The 25,643-nt window shown below is 46.5% G+C and overlaps 1 protein-coding gene across 1 annotated transcript; it reads left to right on the top strand.

The window, feature by feature from the left end:
- Positions 1-1,008: 1,008 nt before the first annotated feature.
- On the top strand, positions 1,009-25,234 carry EEF1G (eukaryotic translation elongation factor 1 gamma). Its single transcript, XM_030217584.1, has 10 exons — positions 1,009-1,112; positions 1,557-1,715; positions 18,582-18,645; positions 20,218-20,360; positions 21,236-21,379; positions 21,902-22,031; positions 22,470-22,665; positions 23,689-23,861; positions 24,187-24,311; positions 24,905-25,234. Exons 1-10 carry the CDS (start codon positions 1,101-1,103, stop codon positions 25,061-25,063), a joined length of 1,305 nt encoding a protein of 434 aa, XP_030073444.1. The 5' UTR covers positions 1,009-1,100; the 3' UTR covers positions 25,064-25,234.
- Positions 25,235-25,643: the final 409 nt, after the last annotated feature.

The following is a 25,643-nucleotide window of genomic DNA, read 5'->3' as shown; positions in this document are numbered from 1 at the left end:
TCCTTACTGTTACTAGTGTAAATAAAATATTTTCTGCAATGGCTGTGGGATTGAGGTGTGCTGGGGTTCTACCAAAATCTCCCTTTCAAAAATCAAGACCCTTTGGCAGCTCTGTACCTGCCAGAATTCTGCTCAAATTCTGCATTTCACAAGTGCTCAGTATTTCCCCAGGACTAATACGTCCCTCCCCTAATCACCACACAACCTGACAGGAAAAGTTGGATCTCCAGAGAAAGGGAGGGAGAAAGAGAGAGAGATCACAAAGTTTGAACAGCTGTCAATCTTTCTTTTGACTGGTTGTGTCCTGCATAAATGCACATCCTATCCAAGGACCTAAGAATTATGGAGATACTGTCATAGATTATATGCAGTTCTGAATAAGCCTAAATTTGTAGCTGGGAAGGTGGTAGTCTTGCCAGGTTAAGCAATTCTAAATTCTCTGTATGACTCCCAAAGTCCATTTTATTATATCTAATCTAATTTATCAATATAAGGAAATAAAATAAATGGGCTTCGGGAGCCATACTACAGAGTCTTATAAAGAACTTAAAATTGCTTTAACCTGGCAGGCCAACCATCGTATCAAATTAGCCTTATTCGGAACTGCATATGACATTTCTCTCTTTATATATCATTTGAAAAGATGTTTTTAAAGGCGATTTGTTTTCTTCACAAAGATTATTACAGACATATTCATAGGTCCGTGGGGTATTGCCGTACCTCAAAGCACAAAAATAAAGGTTAATAAATACAATAACGATATATATTTTTTTATTAGACCAAATGTGTAAGGAAGCATTAGCTCCCTAAAGCTCGTCACAGAAGCATTGTTAGTTGTGTGAGCAAGTATTGTTTTATACGTACATATTATATTTTTGATAAGCATATAACGGCGGGTATATAACTAAGAATGCCTTTCCTAAAGTGATACTCCTCCGTCCACGTCCCATTCCCTGCCTCCCGCATACGTAAGCACGCACGGCACGCCTCGCCTCAGGCCGGCGCGGTTCCCTCTTTGCGACTCTTCGTGCTGATTTACGGCCGCTCTTCTATTCTTTACGGCCGCAGTAGTCAGGTCCCGTCCTTTCTTTGCGCGAAAGATGGCTGCTGGGGTGAGTTTTGATGCTCCAGTCTTAGGCATGAAAATCCATAGACATCGGGTCGACCTGCGCTCGGAGAAGCTCCGGAGGGCACTGTGGTACTTGAGTCGGCCTCTCTGTATTCTATATCAGGGGGGAGAGACAGTTGTAGAGGGCTGGGAGAGGAAGAAGAGTGAGGAACAGGCAAGGAGAGTGGGGCTGAGGGAGAAGAGGAATTGGGAGTGTAGTGGGCTGGGTTTGATGTAGGGTAAGTTACGGTTTTTGGCACGTAAAGGGGTGGCTGGAGGTGGGCTGGTGGGAATGAGGTACAGTAGTGTGGTAACGGTGTGGATAGGCTGAATTGTAATCGGTTTCTACTGGTGTACATATTTTTTATCTGATATATTTTAAGTTCTTTAGAACATCTTTTTTTTTCATGTTGCTCCTACAAATATTTTTTAACTTGTTTGTTTTCAGACACTCTACACCTACCCTGAAAACTGGAGGGCATTCAAAGCCCTGATTGCAGCCCAGTACAGTGGGGCACAGATCACAGTCCACTCTGTCCCCCCACATTTTCAATTTGGACAAACCAACAAGACCCCAGAATTTCTGAAAAAATTTCCTGTAGGAAAGGTAAGTGTAGTGCTGTTGATGGGACAGAGAATATTGCGGGAAGGTGGGCTGTGTACCATTCATACATGGTTCACTTAAGTATGCAGGGAAGTTAGGTAGTGGTACCATGGGCAGCATTATGCCTTATACTCGTTAAGATATCTACTGATGAAGGTGTGAGCTAAATCCAGTCTAAGCTGTTTACTCACTACCTTATCTGCACTCTGCTCATTACAGAATGATCTTTTTTGCATGTTCCTTCACCCAGTGGAATGCAGCTGGTGGTTACTTGTGAGAACAGCCCATTAAAGTTGAATTGGCTGAGAAGGACTTTATTTGCTCTTTAATTGACAGTTTCCGCCTTTTCTGCTTTCTGCATTAGTGCCTAATGCTGCAGCTCCTTCAGTTTCATGGCATTCTTTTTCAACTTTTCTACCATTGTAACCAATTTCTTCAAAGAAAACTGTCATCTGTCAATTTGCCTTTTTTTCAGTGGTAGATGTAATTCCTCCTAAACAGATTAAATCACTTCTGTAGGTGCGCTAACTTTTTAATGTGTGCTAAAAATTAGTGCTCACTACGGTACATACCCATTATATTCCTTATGGGTGTCTCTAGTGTTAGTGAATTTTAATTTTTAGTGTGTGTTAAAAACTTTGCACACCTACAATGCGGGTTAAACAGGGCACTAAATGAGTGTTTTTTTCCCAGATATTTTTTGGCACTTTTAAATCTTGAGTTTATCTTTAGACATTTTTTCCTGAGAATTGGAAATGCTCTGTTATCAGACCATTGTTGATAAAACCGAATTTAGATAGATCCTCAAAGTTTTAGACCCGTGGCAAACTTACCATACATGGCAAAAATTATTGAGAAGGCAGTTGCACAGCAAGTGTTGTAATTTTGGGAGGAGACTAGTGCCTTTCATCCTAGACAGTCCAGTTTTTGGACCGGACATAGTACTGAATCTCTTCAAATTAAATTGCTCAATGAAGTCTTAATGCATAGAGAATGCATTGGAGATGTGATGATTATTCTGTTGATCTTACAGCCACTTTTGATGTGGTGAACTGTAAATTCTTGCTAGAAAGGTTAAAAGAGATATTGCTTTCCGGAGTAGCCTTGAATTAGTTTAGGTTCTATTTTTCAAACTGAACTTCACAGGATCATGCTTTTGTTTTTGGTGTCCCAAAAGGATTGGTATATTTAGTTGGATTTTCACTCACCTTTTTCAGTAGTAGCTCAAGGTCAGTTATATTTAGATGCACTGGGTATTTCTCTGTCCCTGGAGGACTCACAGTCTAATTGGCCTTTATTTTATTTAATTTGTTTTTTCTCTCTCTGACGTTATTGATCAAGAGTTTGGGTCTGCGTGCTCGCTTTTTATGTAGTAGACATTGTTAGTGGTTGCCAGTGATGTTTGGACTTAAGTTCCAAACAGTTTCCTTTATCAGATTGATCATTTGGCTTATTGAACATAAATTATTTTTGAATCCGAAGAAATGTGAGGCACTCTGGATTTCTTATAAATAAGCTTTGCCACTTAATCCTCAGATTCACTGTTGATCTATATTGGTTAGAGAAGCTAAAACATCTTTAGGGGTGACTTGGTATTCTGAGCTTTAATTTGCACCTTATAATTCAAGGACAGTTAAGAGACTTCTAATTTTCAAAATAAAAATCTTTTCATTTTTTTTTAATTTTAGATAGGAGGGCAAAAGTATTCTATTGCATGCTTTGTTTATAATATGGATAATTACTGTAATTCATTATGTGTGTGTGTGTGGGGGGGGGGGGGGAGGTTACAGCCTGCAATCTCAACTGAATCAACTATAGCTGATTGAAAATACAGCTGTAAGATTGTCAGAGAACATGTGACTCCATTGCTCAGAGTAGCACTGGTTGCCTGTTAAGGCTCTTATTAAGTAAAGAATTTTTGCTTCTGTCACATCAGAAGATGATTACAGGTAGACCATTATATCTTCATTCAACATTAATTTCTTAACTGCCTACTATATAACTTTGATACAAGCAAATATTTTTAGTTATTTCTGCCTCACATTCTGGCATTATTCCTCAAGCACTGCAGCTTTTAGCATGGTAGCACCATCTCTCTGCAACTCTGCCACAGGAGTTGAGCAGGAGAGATTGATGTTGAGATTTAAGAAAATGGTGAAAGTGTGATTGTATAGGCAGTGCTTTGATGAATTGCTTGGTCATTGGTGGGGGTAGCTTGTGTGAGCCGGCTCCAGCACACTACTGATCTTGACAAAATGGTATGCAGAAGAGTTTTCACCGAGTCTCTCTCACATCCTTCTATTCTTCAGGGCGAATACCAAATAGAAACAACACAGAAGTGTTCCTAAAAGTTCAAGTTGCAACTTTTTCGTGTTTTCCAGGAGGATTGTAAATGTTCTCTAGCATTTCATTCACTTGTAGTGTGCTTTTTTTTAGGTGGGTCACTATGTCTTTCTGGGCAGTTCTCCTGTCCAGAAAATAATTTGATTTTGCTGCTTGATGTATTGGTATTTCTGTCCTTTGATCCTATTTAAAGAGCTTCGTGGAAGAATCTCACCATTTTATGTAGCTATTCTTGGGTTCTGTCTATTCTAAGAATTTTGAGTTACAAGTTTTAACATTCACAGATCCCTTTCTCTGGTTCGGAAGCAGGAATATCGATTAAACAGTTCTGTGCTTTCTTTCAAAGTTGATGTTTCTTTTGCTCCATGTCCTCTGTGTACTTGAGAAGTATGTTGATGTGACCAACCAATTTCCAAGGTTGGGCACATTTACTTTTCTCGTTTCAGGTAAGGCTAACACGCTTCTAAAACTATCATTGCCTGGTAGCTGAGGTAATATTTCATCTGCATATATGTTTGATTTCAAACAGAAGTGATATTTTAAGGATTGAAAACTTTCTACCAGAGGTGTTTTGACCTCATGGGTGGATTTATGAACCACACTTCTGATTTGCAGCTTTAGACTGATAGTCATTGCTTTTTACATTCACAGAGCATTGTTGCTTCCAGGTAGGAGCATGTCTGTATACTGTATTGAAGTCCCACCCCTCTTGAGAACTACTTTGATATATCCCACAGGTTCTAGATTGGTCTGGTCAGGGCACTATGGAAGGAGAAATTAGGTCTTGCCTACTCATTTTCTTTTAGTCCACTAGACCAGTTTAGAGGCCCTTTCTAAGATCTTTCCAGTTATTAAACCACTTTAGTATACTTACTATTTTTCACTTTGTATCAATAATCCTCTTGAGGTTCAATTTTCTCTAACACTTTAACCTTTGAGGGGTGTGTGTGGTTTTTTTTTTTTTTTTTAAACCGGTGGTATTAGTATTAACCCATTAGTGCCCAGCCTTCCCATATGGAATTTTATTATGGGACCATTGTGCACTAATGAGTTATTCCATATCATCATGCTGATCAATCCATAGACTGGTGGGTTGTGTCCATCTACCAGCAGGTGGAGATAGAGAGCAAACTTTTGCCTCCCTATATGTGGTCATGTGCTGCCGGAAACTCCTCAGTATGTTCTCTATCTCAGCAGGTGGTGGTCACACACAGCAGCAGCTCTGGCTAGGCCTCCAAGCCTAATTTTTAGGTTTTGTTGAGTGCCTGGGGTTGAGGGCTCTTCTTGAGCAAGTGCAAACCTGGTGGCGCCAGGTCCCTCCTTTTCTCCCCCCTCCCGCTGGCTCCGTTAAAAAAAAAAAAAAAAAATTTTGAACGTCCTTAAAGGCTTTTATTTCGACATTTATTTAAACGTTTATTGCAGCTACTCACTGGGACACCAGGTCGTTACAGCTCGGAGCGGAAAGCAGGTAATTTTTACCTTTTTGTAGCGGGCAGGGGGTTCCCCGATTGATCTCCACGTGGCCTATGGCGTCGGAGGGCGAGGGCGCAAAGAGTCGCTCCCCGGATCGCTTGGGCGCTTCTAGAGGGGATGCGGGGGTCTTAAAGTCTGATTCGCCCTTGTTGGGTGACAGTTTCGTGACCGATGAGTGTCCCGGTCCTTCCTCCGGTGTGGCGGTTTTTCCCGCCATAAACGCCCATCCCCCGCTGCTCGCCTCCGCCATCTTGGCCGGCCACGCGGCTCGGACGGCTTCTTCTTGGGCCGCCCTTGAGGTAGGAGACATTAATGCCATGAACGCCCTTAATTTGGGCGACGGCACAAAGCGGCTAAAGTTAAGCGCCGTTCTTCCCGCGCGGCTCCTTCGCGGAGTGTCGCGCCGGACGCCATCTTGGATGCGCAGCATGTCTCTCCCCCGCTCTTGCGAGCGCCGGTTGAGGGTGCGTCTAGGGCTGTAGCCCAGGCTGCGGAAGTGCACAGTCTGGGGGGTTTCTCCCCCGAGTTTGTTTTGCTGCTGCATCAGGCCTTTCTTATGCAAAACGCTGCCCCTGCTCCCTCGTCTGGTAAAGAGGTTGAGGCCCCCGGAGGTAAACGCCCTCGGGTTGATTCCCAGGCCTTGGAGGACTTTGTCTCCTCCGATGTAGATGAGGGCAGCGTATCTGAGTTCTCCCAACGGTCCTTTGCGGATTCCTTGGAGGAGACGGATTCCCGCTTGGATGGAGTGGATGACCCCTCTACAGCGCGGCTCTTTAGCTCAGAGGATTTGCCCAACCTGTTAGTGCAGGCCATGGGCATTTTGTAGATTTCCTCTCCGGAGGACGTCTCTCCCTCAGCCCCTGTTGGCTCTGCCATTACGCTGGGGACGAAGCGCCCGCCTAGAACCTTCCACGTGCATGATGCCATGCACACCTTAATTTCAGCTCAATGGGATGTCCCGGAAGCGAGCCTTAAAGTGGCTAGGGCTATGTCCCGCCTCTATCCTTTGCCTGAAAGTGAACGTGAGGCCTATCTGTGGCCTACCGTGGATTCTTTAATCACTGCGGTGACTAAGAAAACGGCGTTGTCTGTGGAAGGTGGCACGGCCCTAAAGGACGCCCAAGACAGAGGATTGGAGGCGGCCTTAAGGTCGTCCTTTGAGGCGGCTGCTTTAAGTTTGCAGGCCTCAGTTTGCGGCTCCTATGTGGCCAGGAATGCCTGACTATGGTGCAGCGGGCTTCCCCCTCGGATCATTCCTTGAGGGCTGATTGGCCGGCCCTGGAATCGGGCTTAGCCTATTTGACAGACTTGCTGTATGATGTCTTGAGGGCCTCAGCTAAAGGCATGGCTCAGACAATCTCTGCGCGGCGGTGGCTTTGGCTGAAGCATTGGTCTGCTGACCACGCCTCTAAATCCCGCCTGGCTAGATTGCCTTTTAAAGGCAAGCTGCTCTTTGGGGTCGAGCTGGACAAAATCGTGACCGATCTCGGCACGTCTAAGGGCAAGAAGTTACCAGAGGTCAGGGCTCGGGCTAGTATTCGCCCCGGTACCTCCAGAGGACGGTTTCAGAAAGCCCGTCGGTACCGCCCGGGCAGGTCGGGCTCCTCTGCCCCCTCTTCCTTCAAGAGGAACTTCTCCCCCAAGCAGCATTCCTTTCGCAGAGACCGCCGTCCCGGAGGTGCTCCCTCCGGTCCTCCCCCAGGGTCTCGTACCCAATGACGGGGCCTTGGTCCACGCCCCAGTGCAGATTGGAGGACGACTGTCCTCGTTTCTGGGCGAGTGGACCACAATAACTTCAGACGCTTGGGTGCTGGAAGTCATCAGAGACGGCTACAAGCTACAGTTCTGCCGACCCTTAAGAGACGGGTTTGTACTCTCTCCCTGCAAGTCTCTGGTCAAAGCTGTGGCAGTGCAGCAGACCTTGGACAATCTGATCCGCCTGGATGCGGTCGTTCCGGTGCCAGAAAATCAGTTTGGCAAGGGGCGTTACTCCATTTACTTTGTGGTACCAAAGAAAGGAGGTTCTGTACGGCCTATCCTCGACCTCAAAGGGGTCAATCGGGCCTTGAAAGTTCGGCACTTTCGCATGGAGACTCTCCGCTCTGTTATAGCGGCAGTGAAGGCAGGGGAGTACCTGGCATCCTTGGACATCAAGGAAGCGTACTTGCATATTCCCATCTGGCCTCCTCATCAACGCTTTCTGCGTTTTGCAGTCCTGGGCCGACACTTCCAGTTCAGAGCCCTCCCGTTCGGGTTGGCTACTGCTCCGCGGACCTTCTCCAAAGTAATGGTGGTCATCGTGGCCTTCCTGAGGAAGGAAGGAGTACAAGTCCATCCTTATCTGGACGACTGGTTGATCCGAGCCCCCTCTTATGCAGAGTGCGGCAAAGCTGTGAACCGGGTGGTTGCTCTTTGAGCTCCCTGGGGTGGATCATCAACTGGGAGAAAAGCCAGCTGCGCCCAACTCAGTCCCTGGAGTATCTGGGAGTTCGATTCAACACCCAAGTGGGCAGAGTGTTCCTGCCAGACAATCGGATTGTCAAGCTTCAGGCTCAGGTGGACCAGTTCCTACTAGCCTCTCCTCTTCGGGCTTGGGACTATGTGCAGCTGTTGGGCTCTATGACGGCCACGATGGAAGTAGTGCCCTGGGCCAGGGCTCATATGAGACCACTACAACACTCTCTGCTGCAGCGCTGGACTCTGATGTCGGAGGATTATGCTGTGCGCCTTCCCTTGGACCCAGCAGTGCGCAAGGCGCTGAGCTGGTGGACGCAGACAGACAAGTTGTCAGCAGGAATGCGTCTGGTGACCCCGGAGTGGATTGTCGTCACGACGGACGCCTCTTTGTCGGGCTGGGGAGCCCACTGCTTGGGAAGGACAGCGCAGGGGCTCTGGTCTCCTGCAGAGGCAAAGTGGTCTATCAACCTCCTGGAACTCAGAGCCATTCGGTTGGCGCTTTTGGAGTTCATCCCGGTACTGGCGTTGAAGCCAGTACGGGTCCTGTCGGACAATGCCACGGCTGTGGCCTATGTCAACCGCCAGGGAGGTACCAAGAGCGCCCCTCTAGCCAAGGAGGCCATGAATCTATGCCAGTGGGCGGAAGCGAACCTGGAACAGCTGTCAGCGGCCCACATTGCCGGAGTCATGAATGTCAAGGCGGACTTTCTCAGTCGCCATACCTTGGAGCCCGGAGAGTGGCAGCTATCTGCTCAGGCGTTCTTGGACATCACGAAGCGCTGGGGCCAGCCGAGCCTAGATCTGATGGCGTCATCGGCCAATTGCCAAGTGCCGCGCTTTTTCAGCAGAGGACGGGACCCTCGATCCCTGGGAGTAGATGCTCTTCTCCAACAGTGGCCGACACAAGAGTTTCTCTATGTGTTCCCGCCCTGGCCCATGTTGGGCAGGGTGCTAGACCGGGTGGCAAAGCATCCAGGCCGGATAATCCTGGTGGGTCCGGATTGGCCCAGACGTCCCTGGTATGCGGACTTGATCAGGCTCTCAGTCGACGATCCTCTGCGGCTGCCAGTGGAGCAGGGCCTGTTACATCAGGGTCCCGTGGTGATGGAGGATCCCTCGCCCTTTGGTCTTACGGCCTGGCTATTGAGCGGCAGCGTCTGAGAAAGAAGGGCTTCTCAGACAAGGTCATCGCCACTATGCTGAGAGCGAGGAAGCGCTCTACTTCTACGGCTTACGCCAGGGTTTGGCGTACCTTTGTAGCGTGGTGTGAAGCGGGCGCACTTTCTCCCTTCACTGCTCCAATTTCTTCAGTGTTGGCGTTCCTGCAAGAAGGTCTGGAGAAAGGCCTGTCGCTCAGTTCCCTTAAAGTCCAGGTAGCGGCTCTGGCTTGCTTCAGGGGCCGCCTGAAGGGTGCTTCCCTGGCTTCGCAGCCAGATGTGGTGCGCTTTCTCAAGGGAGTTAGTCACCTGCGCCCTCATCTGCACTCGGTGGTGCCTGCGTGGAATCTCAACCTGGTACTAAGAGCCTTGCAGAAGCCGCCTTTTGAACCCTTGTCGAGGGCATCTCTGAAAGACCTGACGTTGAAAGCAGTCTTTTTGTGGCTATCACTTCAGCCAGAAGAGTTTCCGAGCTCCAGGCACTCTCATGTCGAGAGCCTTTTCTGCAGTTCACTGAGGCAGGAGTGACTATTCGCACAGTGCCTTCCTTCCTGCCCAAGATTGTTTCTCGCTTCCATGTGAATCAGCAGCTCTGTCTCCCTTCCTTTCTTAGGGAGGACTACCCAGAGGAATTCTCTGCTCTCAAATATCTGGATGTGAGACGAGTTATCATCAGATACTTGGAAGTGACCAATGATTTCCGGAAATCGGATCATCTGTTTGTCCTGTTTGCAGGTCCTTGTAAGGGTCTGCAGGCTGCTAAGCCTACAGTGGCAAGATGGGTCAAGGAAGCCATTGCAGCGGCTTATGTGGCCGCGGGGAAGGTGCCGCCTATCCAGCTGAAGGCTCACTCCACTAGAGCTCAGGCGGCCTCGATGGCAGAGGCCGGGTCCGTCTCCTTGGCAGAGATATGCAAGGCGGCAACTTGGGCATCGGCCCATACATTCTCCAAGCATTACCGCTTGACTGTGGCTGCTCGGGCGGAGGCCCGGTTTGGAGCTTCAGTGTTGCGGTCAGGGATTTCTATGTCCCACCCTGGGTGAGTACTGCTTCGGTACATCCCACCAGTCTATGGATTGATCAGCATGATGATATGGAAGGTAAAATTATGTATCATACCTGATAATTTTCTTTCCATTAATCATAGCTGATCAATCCATAGCCCCTCCCAGATATCTGTACTGTTTATATTCTGGTTGAATTTTAGGTTCAAGTTTAGTCTTCAGTTACTTCAGGAGGACTTCGTGTTCAAGTTTTTTCACTTGGATTCTTCAAGAGTTGAGACGAGTTTGTGTTACAGTGAGCTGCTGCATTCCTCTCCCCTCCGTTTTACGGGGCTGGATTGAGACTTAAATTCTGCCGGCACTCCCTCCCGCTTCGTGCGGCTGTAGGGCAGCTTTGTACCCCTCCCGCTTCGGCGGTGTTAGGGTCAGTCAGCTCCTCCCGCGGTTGCGGTTGCAGGATAAGCCAGATCCCCCCGCATCGGCGGGGTGGTGTCCCTCCCCCGCTCCGCGGGGATGAGCTGGACGGATTCCCCTCCCCCACTTGTGTGGGGATGAGCTGGGTTAATTCCCCTCCCCCGTTTCGGCGGTGGTGAGCTGGGCAGAGTGTCCCTTTGTGGGTGTAATTCTCTAAGTGCTGAGTCCTGCGGATGGAGCTTTGATATCGACATACTGAGGAGTTTCCGGCAGCACATGACCACATATAGGGAGGCAAAATTTTGCTCTCTATCTCCACCTGCTGGTAGATGGACACAACCCACCAGTCTATGGATTGATCAGCTATGATTAATGGAAAGAAAATTATCAGGTATGATACATAATTTTACCATATGGCTCAAGTGAAATACAATACAGATGGGCCATTGCTTTTATTTGAATAGTGAACAACTAAGGCAGTATAGGTCCCTTACATAATGCGCTCCACCTCATTCACTGGTCAGCGGGTACAAACACACGTTCTAGATTGGTCTGGTGGTCCTAAAGGAAAGAAAATTAGCAGGTAAAACTTAATTCTTTACATTTGCTATCTTTAAGTCCATGAGGGGAAAGTATTAAACTGAAATATCCACCTTGCTGTTTGGGTGGTTAGGGCATTAACATGCTTTTTAAGGTAATGATGTGAAGAAACTGTGTTTTAAGCCTGTAAAATGTATGTTCTCTATTTTAATTATGTCCTGAAGTGTATTTCTCCTATTTGGCCAGCAGATGGTGTTTCTTTGCTGTAAAGCTGTTATAGGGAACTGAATTTTTAAAAATTTATTTATTTTATATTTTGCTCACATTTTTTTCAGTAGTAGCTCAAGGTGAGTTACATTCAGGTACTCCGGATATTTCTCTGTCCTAGGAGGGCTCACAATGTAGGTTTGTACCTGAGGCAATGGAGGGTTAAGCGACTTGCCCAAGCAAGCAGCAGTGTACTTTCAAATCTTGTTGCTTGGTCTCTGATTGGGCTAGGAGCTCGTTTCCTTTAGAGTGTATTGATTTTTGCCTTCAGTCTTAGCAAGGAAGAAAGAGAGACAATGTCTTTACTGAGGCTTGGTGAATTATATGTCCTGATTAGCCAGTATGGGTAGAGAGACCCCAAATGGGAATTATAGAGAAAGGACTGCTCCCTTCCCTTTGGACCTCCACTGTGACTTAAGCTTAGTAGTGGTAGTCACTTTAGGGCCTGTGAGTTAGTGATTGTACAGTTCCCTTTTCTTGTGTAGGCTCCTGTTATACTGGAGATCCATGCAGAGTACTGGGGTCTGTTTGTGCTACTGATATTTAGTGTCCTGAGCAGACTACTGCTGCTGGTTCTGCTTTCGTCCTTTGGATAAGTGAGGGCAGAAGGAATTGGATGAAGGAGGGGGCAGGGGTTTGCTTTCATTTTCATCTAGGGTTCTGTGAAATTTTAAGTGTTTAAAAACATGGGAAGCAATGTGTTTTTATATAAAAATGTCTATAGGGGTGGGGTTTTTTTGGAGAGCTTGGGTCTGTAATAACACTTCAAAAGTAAGACGGTTACTTAATATAGGGTGGAAATTTGACACATTTCTGCAGACTGCTGAGGCTAGAGGAATGGTTCAAATGCCATTTGGTTACAACATTTCAGAACCAAGCACAAAGTTAAATCTAATGGTCGGGCAGTTATTTTTGATTATGACTTGGCATTTGACACGTGGGATGAAAACCTTGTCTTGCTGTGATGTACCAGCAATGATTTTTTTTCCATTAGCTCACTATCTCTGCATGCCTCCTGATCAGTCTAGATGCATAGGTTTATTCTCTCTGGAGACCATCTGCTGGAGACTTGAGGAGCCAATGCTCAAAAGTCCCTGAACTGTGTGAGTTTTGATCCATGGTATAAGCTAACTGATTTTTGAAAAAGCCAGCGATGCTCAAAGAAAATCGCATGCAAATGCGAGTAAATTCAGCAAGCAACTCGGTAGGGAAAGCACCTAACACATGCACAGAACATTCTCTCAGTAAATGTCCATGTTATGCACATGCCTAGGAATCCTGCTGCTGTACTCTCCTTTCCCCTGCAGTACTTGCTGGCAGTGCTGATGCTGGCTGTACCTTCTTCCTACAGCTTCCTTGCCTTCCCTCAGGCTGCCCCCCCCCCCCCCCCCCACCACCACCAAAAAAAATTACATTTGGAAATCTTCCCCTTGCTGATCCTTCCCCCCCCCCCCCCCCATCCTCCCCCCAAAGCTAACATCATAGGGGCTTCCCCCAACTGATTGGCTGCCTGCTTGTTTTTTGCTCCCCACCCAAGCTGACGACATAAGGGCTTTCCCCAGTCGATTGGCTGGCCGCTTGTTTCTCCAGCCCTCTAAGCTGTTCTCTGCTCTCAGACAAATTTTCATATTGAATACTGCAAGCAGAGTTTTCCTCCCAGAAGTTTGCCCTCACACGACAACAGCTCCAGACCCGCTGGAAAATTTAGCATGTTAAAGGTAGGCACTCCTTTCTGTGCATTGCATGGAATGCTCACTTTAATACTAATGAGCTCATTGTAACACATTTGCATTGGATTATCACTAGCAGTTACGACAAATGGTTAAAGCCACTCAGAAACCCTTTGTGCATTAGATGCTAAATAATAATTGTTTTAAGCATGGTAAGATTTGTGCATCGAGCCATGAGAGCCATTGGTTTGACATCACCGTATTAACGACCTGTGCAGCCCACAGCTAACCAGTATTTCTGTCTCCAGCAGATGGTTGTTCAGGTAGGCCCATTCAGTCTGGATTTGATCACAGGAATTTGGTTTCAGGGACTGGTGTAAAGTGGTATCCTCTTGGAGGATGCAGGAAAGAGAGAAAATGGTTAAAATTAGCTTGAGCTGGTTCACGGAGCCCAGGGGGTGCAAAACCTAGTGATACTCCTGATGCACACAGCTGAGACAACACTTGTCCTCCCCAACTTTTAGGGGGAGGCCAGAGGTAGGAATACTGGATTGGTTAATAGTTTAAAAAAAAAAGAAAGTAAAAAGTAACTGGTGCTTGAAGTTTAGGGAATAGACATGAGTGGACTGGCAAGAGATGGCAGCCTCCAGTATAGCAGATCAGGCTGAGTACAGCAGGTGCTGCATGGCATGAGACAGCTGCTGCTTGAGCATCAGTACTAGCAGTGGGTAGATTAGCTCCTGGTCCTCAGGGAAGAGCATTGATAGCAGTACTGGGGAAAGCATGTGCTGCAGCTGGTCGGACAGGGCAAGTTTATGAATACACCCCAGGGGATGAGGAATAGGCAATGGAGGGTTAAGTGACTTGCCCAGAGTCACAAGGCAGCTCCTTGTGACTCTGGGCAAGTCACTTAACCCTCCATTGCCTACCGCATTGAGCCTGCCATGAGTGGGAAAGCGTGGGGTACAAATGTAACAAAAAAAAAAAAAAACATTAGGCTGTGCCTGAAGCAGATTGGAGCCATGTGGAGGGGCTACTGGTACTAAGCCTCCACCTTTTTTTTTTAAATTTTTTATGGCTGGATCAGAGGCTAAGTATGGGCTTTCTTGATCTTATGCTTTTTAATACAGCGGGTGATTTCCTCAAAGGGGTTGGAGGAGCAGTTCGGGGAGGGTTTCTTAGCCCAAGTTGGCCGTGGAAGAAGACCTGGATAATGTGTGCTCCCTGGTATTAGTGAACTCACTGGAGCTTGTGGAGAAGCCTTTGGAAGAAAGGGAGGCCCTAATAGAGAGGGATGCCAGCAGTGGTCTGACAGGGTTCCTGACTCTGTACCACAGGGTTCACTACTATCCCCTATTTTTTAAAGTGAATAAGGTATGAAAACAAATTACAGGAAACAGAATGCAAATTGTGAAAAGTGTCATAAATTAGTCCACAATAATACGATGAAGGGCATTTCCAAATAACGAAGTACCTTCCCATATAAAAGAAACATCCATCTTTCTTAGATGACTATATAGAGGAGGAGTGAAAATGGCAATTAAGGAGCAAAACAAAGCATAAATTTTAAGGTAAGGTTTAACATGGTTACCCACTCAATATTACTATTACATCCAACTATAATCAAACTAACTTTTTCACATCAAGAAAGCCTTTCAACTGTTCTCAACTCGCAATGTCTGTCTAGCTCAGTACCCTCGCCAGGAAATGCACTTTCATCCACTTCGGCTGGCTGCATTCTCCCACACAACTCCGCAGGAGATGCAGGGTATGGAGGTGTGTTGGACGTCAAGGGCAACAGCGAGATCTCTATCACTAAGGCGCTTCTCTGCCATTCCCCTCAGTAGGGCACTGCTCACCAGTACTTTGCAAGTGGGGTCCAGATAGGAAGCGGTCAAGCTTCTGCTATGCGGGAGAAGTGGAGTCCAGTGGGGACATAGACTTCACTACACCCTTCCTCTTTGCAGCATATCTTACTAGTCACATCTAGTGTTTCAAGAGGACTGCATCAGTTTAACATGTGGCAGGCACTGCACAGTTATGTGAAGTGAAACACTTTTTTTTTTTTTTTTTTTTAGTGGGGGGGGGGGGGGGGGGGAGAGTAAGGCGATGTCAAAGTTGACAGCCTACTGAATTAAGGAGAGGTGTTGGCATTCATTGGCATACAGTATCTTCAGCTGTGAGGGCTCACCTGACTAGGAAACAGGCTTCCTCTAGGGAGGAGCATATCCTGGTTCTGCCTCATAACATTAAGTACAGCAAGTCTCTGCATTTGTTTGTTTGACATTAGATTGGATTTTGAGGCTGAAGAGGACATATATTGGAGGCAGTCTTGTCAAGGTCTCTCGTTTTATTAGAAACTGTTTTGGTACTTGTGTCTGGACTGGTCTGGAAAGATAAAGGAGAAATTGGAGCTTACCTGCAAATTTTGCTTTCCTTGAGTCCCTCCAGGCCAGTCTAGAACTGCTTGTTGGAGTATGTCGTGTCTTGGAGTGACGGGGAATTGAAACTGTTTGGAAGGATAGCAGGGCTTGTTCCATTATTTTTTTAGTTAGCGGGGTTGTTTTTTTTTTTTTAATAGTTTTGATCAAGGGGTTCGATCCTATCCTGATTGATTGTATTTTTGCCTGGTTTTTATTATGAGTTACATTGCTTGTTGCTTTGCTACAATAATAGACTGGTTGTGGCCTGCATGGGACTCTATATAGGATATTGAACCTGTGGTAGTCTCCATCTGCTGGTAAGAGGATAAACCCATGCACAGAAACTTCACAACGACTTCAGAAGAATGGAGGTTTGGATAAACATGGACAGTAGTGCAGCAGAAGAAAGCTTAGAGATGATAAAAGGGAGGGGAAAAGTGTATACATGAACAGTGAAGAGGAAGGGAAGAGAATGTCGAGGGCCACAGAGGAAGAGATTTGGTCTTCGAGAGAGTACAGTGGAGTTGAGGAACGAGACTACCTTGCCAGAGGCTGCAACATTTCCTGCAGCTCGTCTAAAGGTGCATTAGTAATTTACAAAGTGGTCAGTTCAAAAGAACTTGTACTGATGAGCATCCCTTAACATTTTTTTTTAAAAATTTTGCTACAAGACTGCACCATGTGACACTAATGGAAAGGGTAACATCATATGTTGCAGCCATGTATATGCACATGAGATTGAGAAGGGCTTGCTGAACTACAGACAGGTCATCTGAGCAGATGTCAATACCTACTGCGTTCAAAACTTAAGACAAAGATACTGAGGCCCCTGGGGTCTGTTCCCCTTTTCTGAATTCTGTGCTTTGGGGTTGGCTTTAGCTATGCTTTTCTACTGTCTTTAGTGGGCAGCTGTTCATACTTCACTGCTTATTCACATGTGACATGACTTGAAAATTACAGTACACCATGTCTCTTCTACATGGCTTGGAATAGATGTAACATGAGACTGATCTGGGTGCAGTATGTGGTTCTTGGAGACCCTCATGGTCAGACACCTGTAGCATCAAGTACACAGCTGACTGTGTGTCTCTTGGCCCCTTACAAAACTGTCTGGATCTAGTCTTAAACTGCCTCTCAACACAAATTAGTGTTAAATAAACAGAAGACAGTGACGGGCTGGTTTCCCCCCCTCTCCCCCCCCCCGTTCCAACTACCACTCTAAACCTCTTTGGAACCCCAATCACGCCTGGGGATCGTTCTTGACTCCCACCTCACCTTTTTCGCCACAGATTTCAAATTTATGCAAAACAGCCTTTAGCCTTTTTTGTCATACGTTAGTTGCACTCAATATTAACTTTGATCACTATTCTTTCCATTCTCTCATTCTATCCTTAGTTACCCCTAGGCTGGACTATTGTAACATTGTTTATTTAGGATGTTCTTGAGCTAATCTGAAAAAAGTACAATCCATTCAAAACACTATTAGACTGTTGTGCCGTGCTAGTAGATATGACCATGTTTCACCTTTGTTCCAAAGCCATCACTGGCTTCTTGTAGAGCAGCGCACTGTCTTCAAACTCTTGACGCTTAACCTTATAAAGCCTTAAAAAAAAAAAAAAAAAAAGGCCTGCAGGACTAGTTTTCCCCCTTATCTGGCTTCTTTTACCATTCCATAGTCCTCCACTCGTCTTCTCCATTGTATAAATGATCACTGTTTAGTTCTCCCTGGCCCCAGATCTGCCCAATTAGAATCAACTAGACACTGCCTTCTACTTCACGCCCCCTTTCTTTTTGAGTTCCTTGCCATTAGTTTATCAGTGCAGAACAAGTATTTCAAATCTGCTCTGAAGACATGACTTTCTGGACAGGCGTTCAGCCCAGATTAACCCACCGTTAACAAGTGCTGTGACCAGTGTTCTTCCATCGCTTTTCCAATTACTCATTTTTCCCATCCCTACTTTCCCTTATTATTTTTGTTGGATTTCCTCTTGGATGCCTGTGATAGTCTCTCCTAATTTTGTAGTGCCTTTCCTGCTTTGAAGTTTTGTTTTGGTCTGTAAACCGCTTAGATCTGCAAGTTAGTCCAGGCGGTATAGTAATAAGTCCTAATAAACCATTACTGTTGTGATTCTGTAATTCATAACTTGGGCAGGGTTGAAGTTGCATTGGGAGAATGCTTCTTTGCAAGCTATATTTGTCTGCCTGTCTTTGGGGAAGTTGGGTTGGAAAGCGGGAGTAAATAGGGATTTACGTGTTTGGGTAGACTTGAGTTATGAGATTGCGACTTAGGTCATGTTAAACAGAGAAAATCTTTGGCCAGATATTCCTGCTTGTGTTGATTCAACCCCTTGTTATCCAAATAGGGTGGGGTAGGGGGTGTGTGTGTTTTTATACATATGAGAACTATGGAAGTGGGGATGTGTGGGCGGGATTTGTAGGGCAACATTTCCTGTAACAATATACAGATGTCTACTGGTTTTGTGATCACAGTTTCTGGAGTAGAGGCCCCACTTCCACCCCTTCAATCCACTCAAATGTTGTTTTTTTTTTTTGGGGGGGGGGGGGGAGCATTACTGTTGCGTGCATGTGCAGGAGGAGCAATGCATCATGTTCTGTTTCTTCTTGCCCTCTGCCCACATCACCATGTAAAACTGACTACCTCCTCCTGCCAACATTACCAGACTTGAGCTTTTTCTCTTCCCTTTCCTCATTCTCAGCAATGGTGGCAAGAGACAGATGCTGTCTCTTCTTACTTCAGCACCTCTGCTTATCTTTAGCAACATTTCTCTCTGTTGTACACTGTTCCTTTTTTTTGTTTTTCATTCCCTTCACTTCCATCCTTACACAATGTGCCCCCACATTTCTTACACTCCACGTTTTCCCTCCTGCCTCGTTGTCCCCTTCCCTGTATCTATGCCAGACTTGAAGGCAAGAGGTATTTAGATCACATTCAAGCAACTAGTGCCCCCCCCCCCCCCCTTGCCTCATCTCAAGGTAGGGTCACAGGAGTAAGGATCCAGTTAATTGGCTAAAGTACCGTCCTGTCCAGGGTGGAGTATTTAGAGTAATCTCACCTTTTCCTTGCTCTCTAAAATTCAGCTGAATTCTCCATGTTTCACAGGTGCCGGCCTTTGAGGGAGCTGATGGATTCTGTGTGTTCGAGAGCAACGCTATTGCTTACTATGGTGAGTTTTAGTGGGAGGTGGGGGAGGAGTGTCCGTGTTCTTGTTGAGGAGGTTCTTTATATTTTTTCCTGGTTATAATTTTAGATTATATTATGGTATAGATGAGGCCTCGCCAAAGTTCCTTAGGATCTTGTAGCCAGCCTAAAAGAGCCAGACTTGGAACGACTGGAAGTTTTATGCATATGTATAAATTGCACATTCCTAATTTGCTCAAGGTGCTGCACAGCAAGTTATTTAACACAGAAGCAGGGAAGGAGTAGATAAAAGGTGACTAGGCTGTATGTGGGTGGGCGATGGGGAGAGTATCTTGCAGTAGAGAGGCTTTAGGCTGTGGTTGCTGGGGCGATGGGAGAAAAGCTAAAACTGCAGATGCCAAGGATGGGTGGAGTGGTGTACCTATCCACCTACACCTCCCACCCCCCCCCCACCCCCACCAGCAGCTGCAGTTTTAACCCCTCTTTACTACCATCCATCTGCTCCCTGCAACCACAGCTTAAATCCACTTCATCTACCCAGCTACCTCAGCAGCAGTATTGCCATCACATCTGTAGCAATAGCCTTTCAATGTTGTCTCTTCCCCCCCACCCCCAGCAAAAGAGCTGCTGTAGTCTTCAAAAATTTAAATTGATGCTACCCACAGAGCTGACTGTGACTGGCCTCTTCAGTAACATTGTTCCTTATGGGCTACTTCTACAATTTCTAGCACTTCATATATCCTGATTTAAAATGACTGTCTGGGCTGCCTTTCCAGGACAGATGCCCCAAATTTCTCGCTGCTCCTAGCACGTGCTTTTTTTCTCCCCACCCCCACCCAATAGCTGCATCCCAATGATAGCTGCTTTCTAGTTTTCTATCTCTCTATCTCGCTAATCGAGATGCAGTGTTCAGAATTTTACTCAATACTCAAGGTATGGGCTTACTGCAGATCAATACTGAGCACAAATATCCAGCTCTCTTCCCCCTCCCCTCCCCCCCCCCCCCCCCCCCCCCAAGCACACAGCTGTCACTCCTTCACAGCTCTGGCCCAGCAAGGATCAGAAATGGAAGGAAAGAGCCAGTTGCACATCAGGCCGTATTCCCTTCCTCTGCCACTTTGGCGCTAAATTCAAAATTTGAACCACATGGTTCAATTCTTATATTCGGTACTGGGTGATGGAAGAGGAGGCTGTGGCCTGACACATATTTGCTCTTCTTTCCCTCTGCTTCTGTTGAGCAAGGACAGGAGTGGGAGGAAGGTATGTGCGTGCATTTGCGTGCACTGGGGTAGGGAGGATGGAGGAAGAAAGAGCCTGCTCCTAATCCTGGCTGCTTTCCACAGCCCAAATGAGCTGCCCATGTTTTCAGGCTGCAAAACCTAGGCACCAGATCTGATTTTTAAGTGTCTCTGTGGTGACCCGGCACCCAGAGTTTGACAAACCCTGCCTTAAACTATGATCTAACAGTGATTGAGGGCTTCTGCTTTTTCCCCAGTTTGGTGGTTTTCCCTTCATTAGGTAGCCCCATCCTCTGTATTTTTTAAATAGTTGCAACGTACTGTGGGTTTTGGTCTATTAATGGGTGACTTCTTTCTAGTTGCTAACGAAGATCTTCGAGGCAACACTGTGGCGGCAGCTGCCCAAGTCCTCCAGTGGGTGAGCTTTGCTGACAGTGAGATTCTGCCCCCTGCCAGCACTTGGGTCTTCCCCACACTGGGCATCATGCAGTACAACAAGCAGGTGGGTGACCTGGAAGCTAGATGTGAACTGAATCAATCCTGATTAACTTTCTGCATCTGTCCCCTCAATACACTGTCCACCCCCCCCCCCCCCCCCCCCACTTCAGTGACTTACTGCCAGCATTTTCTCGGAGTCAGTTTTTTTTCCCCCAGTGCCACACTGCTCTGAATGAGTTTGAGCATTGCAGTGCCTGAACTCCTGCACTAGTCTTACAAGACTTAAGAGCAGTGCATGGGTTTGGGTTCTGCACAGCTCTGTTACTGAGAAACATATGGTTCTGTCCCTGATGGAGTGCTGGCATGGAACCTCTGGAGAAGGTGAGGTGGAATAATAAACTGAGGAGGGAGACAGGTGTGGGGGGGGGGAGTCACGCTGGGATGACACTAGGGGAATGTGTGTACTGTGAGAGGGGTGGATTTGGTTGGAGGAGAAAGAGCATGTGCACAGGGAAAATGGACTTCCACATTATTGAAGGAGGGCAACCTTGTCCCAGGATACTGGCAGGTTTGTTTGCTGCTGGTCTGATTTAAAATGATTTTTTTCTCCACTGTTTCCCTTGGTTGCAAATAGTGAATGTACCCGGCATAGCCCGTTGCAATGCAGAGTGGGACATGAGTGATATTTTGTAAATGAAAAAAATAATGCTGGGTACTAAGATGTTGCATCTGTGTAACTTAACAACAGTGCTTTGTCTAGCGATGGCTGTGCAGTCCTACATTAGTGTTCGATCTCGGCTACCTCCAGTATGATGCTTAGGTAGGTCTACAGCATCTCTGGCTCTCGTGCCCCTGAGGTATCTGCCACCCTTTGCTGTTCATGGGTTTGGAAAGGTGAATAATTAAAGATCCCCATCCATTTGGCTTCTGAATTCCCAGGCCACAGAACATGCAAAGGAGGAGGTGAAGAGAGTGTTGGTTATCCTGGATGCCCATCTCAAGACGCGCACTTTCCTGGTGGGTGAGAGGGTCACCTTGGCAGACATTGCTGTGGTTTGTTCTCTGCTCTGGCTTTATAAACAGGTAAGGCACAGGCTCTGCCCTGCCATCCACTGCTCTCCCCTCTTGATGTATCTATTCCCACCTTGTCTTATAGCTAGAGCCATTCTCCAGACAGGGAGTGGGTAGCCTTTGTCCTTAACTATCCTTTTAATCCACATGAGTCTTTGAGTCTCATCCCCTTCTTGGTATCTCCTCTCTCTTTTCTTAAATATAGTGCTAATTTTGCAGCATATTGGAATGAATTTACTTTTTTTATGACCTTGTAAATCACTTTTACCACAAAGACAAAATATCAAAGTTGGTGATAATGGACAACTGCCTTGCTTTTGACTGTTAGGTACTTATTGGTGGAGATGTACATGTTTATAGGGAGGGAGGTCCTGTATTGTTTCAACTTCCTAACTCAGTCTGCGCTTGGATGTGGTTATGTTGTTCTGGGACTGTTTCCAAACTGGAAGGGATGGGATGTAATGCTGAATGTTAATTCTGGTGATCTGAGAGGATGGAGATTCTGTTTCATGCTTTTTTTGTTTCCCCCACAAGGTCCTGGAGCCCGCTTTCCGTCAGCCCTATGGTAATGTCACCCGCTGGTTTGTGACCTGTGTGAATCAGCCACAGTTTCAGAGTGTCCTTGGGGATTTTAAACTTTGTGAGAAGATGGCACAGTTTGATGGTAAGGGAATTGGGTTTGGTGGAGGGGGGACAGGGTAGTAGGGTATCTGTGCTCACAGTAGCTCAAATTTGTGGCAGTTTAGAGGACTGCAACTAGCAGCTGTCATCCAGAGAATCTAATGGACGGTGAAGGGAAAAATGGGTCCAACTACATCAACTTTTGGTCTTTTCCCACATGGGGGAGGAAGGAGTTTACCAATGTGATATATGTATGCAGTAAAGAGCTCACTTCCCCTGTAGCAGGGAGAGATAAGCCTGTTGCACTGTGCAGTGAGGAGCGTCCTCTAGTTATCTTCAGAATATTCCCCTCCACCCTGCTATACTGCCAGTACAGAGAGGATTGGTCAGAATTACTGTGCTTTGAGATCATATCTTCCTGGCCACACTGTAGCAGCTCTGGATGAGGCGGCCTGTGTTTCATACTTTGTTGTTATTACAGCTAAGAAGTTTGCAGAGACCCAGCCCAAAAAAGAAACTTCTAAAAAGGAGAAAACACCAAAGGAGATGAAGAAGGAGGAAAAGAAACAAGAAAAAAAGAAAGAGGAGGAGGGCCCTAATGAGGAGCTTGATGAGTGTGAGCAGGTCCTGGCTGCAGAGCCCAAGTCAAAGGATCCCTACGCACATCTACCCAAGAGGTACAAGTGGTGGGACTGTTCGTTGGAATTCTGTTCAAATGGAGGACCTAGGTGCTGAGCTGGGATTATGAGCTGATCCATTTTTTAATATTGGTCAATATTATTTTTGGCCCCAAGGGGGCACTGGCCGCATCTTTAACAGGGAGAACATGCTGTCCCACGCCCTTTCGCATGCCTCAAATATTTCTCTAAAAGTACTGAGCTGAGAGCTCACATTATTGGCAAAAGCTGCCTGTTGCTCTCCAAGGCCTTTAGGTGCAAAGTTGGGAGTGACAAGAGGTTCTTGGTATGAAGCTGAGAAAGACGGGAACAGTTGGGAGCAGCTGGGAAAGGACCAGGCTCCCCCAGGGGCTCAGGTACAGAACAGGGAGAGGTAGGGGAAGAATGAGGCTCTCCCAAGGGTTCCAGTGCTGCAGAGATGGCCCTCACAACTTTTATTTTAAATTTATATCCTGCCTCAAGAAAATAAATAATACCATAACAAAATTTTAGTAGCATACATTTTTATGGGTACAGCAAGATGGTGAGGTTCTGAGAGGCAGGGAAGGAGGCGGTTCTATAAGGTGATAGAAGCTGATGTATTGAATGGAGACATGTCAGAAGTCAATGTACACAGAAGATTTTCAGCCTCATCCCTTGGTTTGCTCTTTCATTTTTGTCTTCTCTGGTAGTTTTTTCTCTTGTGACTGGACTGTCATGATGGGGTGCAACAATTGCCTTGCTCTATCTAGTACAGTCATTTGGCCACCTCCGGTCTGGACCCCTCTGCGCCCCAGGATGAGGCCAAGAGTAGCACAACAGATTTAACTGTGGCACCTGCTCTGTGATCCTGTCAGCTTTTTCCTCCAGTCTGCTTTTGGCCACTTTAGAGATTGAGGCTTTATTTTGTTTTGGGGGTGGGGGAAGGAAAAGCGTTCTTACTGTACAGTATTCATGCAAACCAGCATTATCCTTCCATAAGACATTATCGAATGATGTAGCTGGTGTTTTTACCAGATCTGGTCTCACTTTGTCTCTCGCCAGCTCTTTTATCATGGATGAGTTTAAGCGTAAATACTCAAATGAGGACACACTGACGGTGGCGCTGCCCTATTTCTGGGAGCACTTTGATAAAGAGGGCTGGTCCATCTGGTATGCAGAGTACCGTTTCCCCAAGGAGCTGACTCAGACGTTCATGAGCTGTAACCTCATCACAGGTACCTTGCTGGCTGTTCCTTTTTGGTTGTACAGTATAAGGTTCACGACTGTGTCTAATTTACTCTCCTCCTGTGTCTTGCACAGTCCTATCATTCAAGCTTAGTATTTCCTTATTCTCATGATTTGTTCTTTTGGTGTGTATTCTTGGCTAACAGGGAGCTCGGGACTCTAGAGGAATATTGTTTTTTTGGGGGGGTAGGGAGCTGCTCTTCAAGGGGTATGTGCATGAGTGTGATTGCTACCTTTTCAGAAAGCCCTTCAGCTTTGCGTTTGCCCAGGAAGTTTCAGATGTGACATCTTAATGCACTATCTCCTTCCCATCAGGAATGTTCCAGCGCTTGGATAAGCTACGGAAGACTGCTTTTGCCAGTGTCATCCTCTCTGGCACCAACAATGACAGCATTATCTCTGGGGTCTGGGTCTTCCGTGGCCAAGAATTGGCCTTCACAGTAAGTAAGGGGGTTGCCATCTTTTATGTGGACACTAGTAAGAAATGCCCATTTCGGGGGGAAAAATGAAACGGGCGCTAGCAAGGTAATCCCGCCCCCCCCTCTCCGTCCCTCACTCCCTCCCTCACTTGGTTGCGAGTTTGTGATGAAAGTTCGCATTGCTCTCTCCACTGCTGTCACTATGTGGAACTCGTGCGTTGTGCCTTCGCTGCCCCGCCCTCGACGTCATCGTGTTTTGACACTAGGGCGGAGCTACAGTGACCGGATATCTCGGGCGCCTCATCATCCGGCTTGAGGCTTCATTGGAACGTTGGAGGTGCCTTTTATATATATAGATTCCATCTTCTCTCCACCTGTTTGAGCTGGCTAACTGGCTGCGGGGGGGCATGGAGTCTGGTCCACAGGATGAATATGTTACTGCATTCTCCAGCCCTGTTCTGGGTAACTGTAGGATACGATGTGCATGTTTTTTGCTGGATACACACATCAGAGAAATGTGGGGGCTGTGTGAGTGAGGATTACCTTTCATTAGTTATTGGATTGTCCTAGGCTCTCGTTTGTCTCCGCTCCATTTAAATCTCTGTGTCTTACAGCTGTGTGAGGACTGGCAGATAGACTATGAATCATACACCTGGCGAAAGCTGGACGTGGACAGTGAAGAGTGTAAGACACTAGTGAAGGAATATTTCCTATGGGAAGGGGACTTCAAAAACCTTGGCAAACCCTTCAACCAAGGAAAGATTTTCAAGTGATTGGCTGGCCTGCAACAACATGCACAAACTGACCTGTCAACAGCAAGTGTGCCAGAGCCAAATCGGAAAACCGCCAGCTGAGAATCATTTACGATGGGAGAGGCATCAGACTGTTACTTTTATAAATTAACAGTGAGCATATGGAAAATAAAGCTGGTTAATGACAATGGAGCCATCAGTTGTCTGTTATACAGTTTGGGGGGGGGGGGGGGAATGAGGAACAACTGTGGAGTGGAACACCTACAAGTTATTTCTCTTCTAAGCCATCCTTAATGGAATTAATTTACTGGTCTACTGCATGTTTCTATGAGAAGTACAAACCACATGCCCTCTTGAGTGGTGGGATCAGATGATTCTTTTTTTGTCATACTGCATGTGTTTAAGGGTCTCACCTTCCCACACTCAGGATTCTGTTGTCCTGAGCCTTCCATCTTTATCCATGCTGCCTGTGAGTGACCTCAACAAAGCCTCTGCATTCATTTGCCCTGTCTTCCCAAGCTTAGCAGGCTGCCTGGATACCTATTATAGTTATCCAGTGAAGAGGTCTTGGTGGTCTTTCTTGATCAGACATGATGTTGAC

Source organism: Microcaecilia unicolor, chromosome 11 (assembly GCF_901765095.1).
Source record: "Microcaecilia unicolor chromosome 11, aMicUni1.1, whole genome shotgun sequence".
NCBI classification, from domain to species: Eukaryota; Metazoa; Chordata; class Amphibia; order Gymnophiona; family Siphonopidae; genus Microcaecilia; species Microcaecilia unicolor.
The sequence above is the reverse complement of the archived record's forward strand: the minus strand, read 5'-3'. Positions and strand labels throughout refer to the sequence as shown.